This window comes from Alosa alosa, chromosome 6, assembly GCF_017589495.1.
Source record: "Alosa alosa isolate M-15738 ecotype Scorff River chromosome 6, AALO_Geno_1.1, whole genome shotgun sequence".
Taxonomy (NCBI): Eukaryota; Metazoa; Chordata; class Actinopteri; order Clupeiformes; family Clupeidae; genus Alosa; species Alosa alosa.
The window spans coordinates 23,877,790-23,882,226 of NC_063194.1; the positions used below are offsets into that span (position 1 = coordinate 23,877,790).

A 4,437-nucleotide genomic window follows, 5' to 3' on the forward strand; every position below is an offset into this window, starting at 1 on the left:
TTTTTTGAATGGCTTTATTCCTGTTGGTAAGAGGTCAGCTGTATACAGACCCTGAGTAGAGACATACAAGACAGACGAACACAATAGAACTAGAAGACAAATACAAACATGCAAAGCTAAACAAACAGCTAGACTGACAGGCAGCCAGAGACAATTCAAAGGCACAATACATATTTTCACAAGTAACATCTAGCATTAACCATTTCTGTAGATCATCCAAACAACAACTCATAAATGTGTGTTCCAATGCCAGGCACTAATAAAACAAAACTGGGACAGTCTGGGAGGCTTATTATTAGAAAATCCCATTTTCCACATATTCCAAAGAATTGCTGGTTGTTGTATCTTAATTGGTTAAACAGCATGATGTTATTGTTCCTCAACTGATTTGTATTGGCTCATGTACTCTCTGACATATAGACATTAGTAAAGTACACATTGGTAGGCTAATTTTAAGACTTATGTTGATTGACAGCTTCCACTATGACATCCGGAATCTTCAATGTTGACCTGAACAGTGGTCATCTAATGTGACTGAAATTTTCCTTGTGGCAAGAGGTTGGACTGGCCAGCGTTTCGGTTAATATTAACCTGGAAATTTATTGTGTGTAAACTAATTAACAACCTAGGTCGCAACAGCAATTGTTGTATATAGACACTCTCAGGATGAGAGGGGCTTGCTTAGTGACAGTGTTCTCTCAAGCCTAAAGGTTATATTAATTTGCCTAGCAACAATCTGTTTCTGCTTGGATAAACACCTCATAAGAGCACCAGTAAAATGCTGCAAGTAACCGAAGCAGCTTGTAATCCCTGCAATACACTGTTTGCTCAACCTTCATTCAGCTGCACATAAAACTATTATCGAGATGCCTGGCAGCGAGGCTGATTACTTGTATCTGTGAAATACTGAGTTAATGGGTTTAGGTTGTGAGGAGTTGGCATTAATTTGTTGTGTAGTGTGATCTGTGTAGTGCAGTGTGTTGAGGGTGTCTGTGAGTGTCAGTGTGTGCTTGTGTCTCTGTGTGTGTGTGCTTGTGTGTGCTTGTGTGTGTGTGTGTGTGTGTGTCCAAGGCTACAGGCCTTGCTACCCCCTCTCCTCTACTACCTTCCTGAGTGTATTGATCACATCTTCCCCACTGGCCCAAGTCACCACGTTGGCCCTGAACTTCCCTGGCTGAGCTTCAGCCATCTCTTGGATGAGTCGGTGCATTGGGAAATCCCGGCGCGGGAAAACGGTATCCCGCGGCGACAGCGTCAAGGACGGGCAGAAGTCATTGGCCCCGTCGCCGACATAGAAGACCCGCTGGAACGGTCGGCCTCCCCTCTCCCGGATGCGTCTGGTTATGTACTCGCGCACCACCACGGCCTTGCAGAAGTTGCTCGGACAGCGCTGGCACTCATGGGAGTGGTAGGGCCTGAGCTGCAGCTGGCCATCGCGATCGAACTGAGCGGGGTTGGTAAAGACGCGCAGGAATAGCGGTCGGAAGCCAGCGCGTGTCAGCCACGACTCGATGAAGTAGGTGTTGGCGTCGGACACGCACACGACCTCGAAGTCCCGCGGCGGACGAGACTGGAGGAATCGCAGGAGCGCCGGGATCCCCGGGCAGGCCGGGATCTTCTCGATGATGGAGCGCATGGTTGCCTCGGAGACGCCCTGCTCGGCCAGGTAGGCCAGCACGCGCTGCATGTACTCGTTGTAGTGGTTGGGCCTGTAGGTGTCCTTCAGCCACCCGGGGAGCACCCCTCCAGGGGCGGCCTGCACCACCATGTCATCGCTGGTCTCATCCACCAGCGTCTCGTCGAAGTCGAAGAAGATCAGGAACCGGCGGTCGTTGGGCAAGGGAGCCTCAGCCATGTTTCCACGACGATGGCGGTGCGCTGGCAGCTCAACCTCAGCGGCTGAAGGATGCGGTGGAGTAAAACAGCAATTGAAAACAGAATCCCGCATGATTGCATGGGGTTCACTGCACTCTTTGGTTGCTCTAGGCACTACTTGTTATTCTTTAATTTCTTGCGCCTTCACTTTGTTAACCTGAGTCAGTAAGGCGTCTGGGAAATATTAGAATGAAGAATCAGAGTGTGAGGACAGAAGAGGAGGAATTAAGGGGACAAAACAAGAAAGGACAAAACAAAGAAACATGTAAATAGTTGGGAAATGTCAGATGTATTACAAAGAGCAGGTGGTTATTTTTGGAGACAGGGAATCACACACATAAGCAGAGCTGGGCTATTTTACATCTTAGATTGTGATTCTGTTTGGCCTGTGTCTCTCGGTGGTAATCAATACAGTAATGCAGAGACAGGCCTGTCTTGCTGCTCATCACATAACAGTCATCGAATGACTCACATTCTCGAGTGGGTGGCACATCTTTCAAATGACATCCCTAACTAGGAGCAGGCCAGGTCTATGTATAATAATGATACACTGAACATTTTTAAACCTCTCGAACATTTACTTTGTACGCACAAATATAAGAACAATTTAAAGCACACAAACACAACCATGTCGTCTCCTCTTACCTTTTCAAATTTCCCCTCGGTGGCTAAAATCTGTGCATGCAGTATAGCCTAAAGTAAAAACAGTCAAAAGAAAGGGAACATTTGATACAATTCTTCTCAGTTGTTGGGTAAAATCATATGTTCCAAGTTTATATTGGGTTCGCATATGAGTGTACTCTCGGCACCCCGTAATCCCGCTATTCCATCCTAGAAATAGCACACTCTCTCACTGTTCATAAACAAAGTTTTCACCTGATTGACCCGGCGGGACACTACGTAATTATTCTAGTGTTATGTACAATGGTTGAACAATCATTTTCTTTCACATCAGTTTTACAAAAAAAAAATCATTATAAGAAGGTAGGATTCGAGAAAACTTCAAGTGTAGAACTGACATTTTGACGCGCGCAATTACGCGCACGTTTACAAGAAACACACAACTTAATTGATTATTTTGTCATTTCCATTTTGTTTCAATTGAGACAGAATGTAATGCTAGGAATTATATTTTACATAATAGGATGAGAAAATGACAGTTGTTTGTGGCATACCTGGTGGGGTTATGTCCTCCCAGATGTAGCAGAGTGCCACTTCAATGGCAACTCACAAGATATGCTTTCGACGTCTCCCATCAGGACCTCATTGCACGGGTTTGCGCTCCTCTCCCTGCCTCCCTTCGCCTGTTTCTAGGAACAAATATAGTACGCAGAGCTTTAAAGACCGGTCAAAACCACAGCTCGGGCGGCTGGGTGACGTACACTTTCGTGCTCTGCAAACGCTCCTCCCTCCGTGATTACTTTTTAAAGGAGGGGAGACTAGTCTCTAATCTAATCTTGGTTCAGACCTCATCTTTTGCAGAACACCCCGATGAACTGAACTGTGGATCTCACATGCACATATGGGCAGATATTGTATTGTGACTGTTTCCAAAGTTTCACATCAGTTTTACAAAAAAAATCATTATAAGAAGGTAGGTAATAAGGATTCGAGAAAACTTCAAGTGTAGAACTGACATTTTGACGCGCGCAATTACGCGCACGTTTACAAGAAACACACAACTTCATTGATTATTTTGTCATTTCCATTTTGTTTCAATTGAGACAGAATGTAATGCTAGGAATTATAGTTTACATAATAGGATGAGAAAATGACAGTTGTTTGTGGCATACCTGGTGGGGTTATGTCCTCCCAGATGTAGCAGAGTGCCACTTCAATGGCAACTCACAAGATATGCTTTCGACGTCTCCCATCAGGACCTCATTGCACGGGTTTGCGCTCCTCTCCCTGCCTCCCTTCGCCTGTTTCTAGGAACAAATATATTATGCAGAGCTTTAAAGACCGGTCAAAACCACAGCTCGGGCGGCTGGGTGACGTACACTTTCGTGCTCTGCAAACGCCCCTCCCTCCGTGATTACTTTTTAAAGGAGGGGAGACTAGTCTCTAATCTAATCTTGGTTCAGACCTTATCTTTGGCAGAACACCCCGATGAACTGAACTGTGGATCTCACATGCACATATGGGCAGATATTGTATTGTGACTGTTTCCAAAGTTTCACATCAGTTTTACAAAAAAAAATCATTATAAGAAGGTAGGTAATAAGGATTCGAGAAAACTTCAAGTGTAGAACTGACATTTTGACGCGCGCAATTACGCGCACGTTTACAAGAAACACACAACTTCATTGATTATTTTGTCATTTCCATTTTGTTTCAATTGAGACAGAATGTAATGCTAGGAATTATAGTTTACATAATAGGATGAGAAAATGACAGTTGTTTGTGGCATACCTGGTGGGGTTATGTCCTCCCAGATGTAGCAGAGTGCCACTTCAATGGCAACTCACAAGACATGCTTTCGACTTCTCCCATCAGGACCTCATTGCACGGGTTTGCGCTCCTCTCCCTGCCTCCCTTCGCCTGTTTCTAGGAACAAATATA

General features: G+C 45.0%; 1 protein-coding gene across 5 annotated transcripts; it reads right to left on the reverse strand.

The window, feature by feature from the left end:
• phospho1 (phosphoethanolamine/phosphocholine phosphatase 1) lies at positions 1 to 4,437 on the reverse strand. 5 transcript variants are annotated; one of them, XM_048245781.1, is made up of 5 exons: positions 4,288 to 4,437; positions 3,669 to 3,803; positions 3,051 to 3,185; positions 2,521 to 2,568; positions 1 to 1,899 (listed from the first exon to the last, which is right to left on the reverse strand). In XM_048245781.1, exon 5 carries the CDS (start codon positions 1,853 to 1,855, stop codon positions 1,085 to 1,087), a length of 771 nt encoding a protein of 256 aa, XP_048101738.1. In that variant the 5' UTR covers positions 1,856 to 1,899; positions 2,521 to 2,568; positions 3,051 to 3,185; positions 3,669 to 3,803; positions 4,288 to 4,437; the 3' UTR covers positions 1 to 1,084. The 5 variants fall into 5 exon arrangements, with proteins under 5 accessions (XP_048101738.1, XP_048101734.1, XP_048101739.1 ...); XM_048245777.1 differs by having other exon boundaries at positions 1 to 2,049; XM_048245782.1 differs by lacking the exons at positions 3,051 to 3,185; positions 3,669 to 3,803.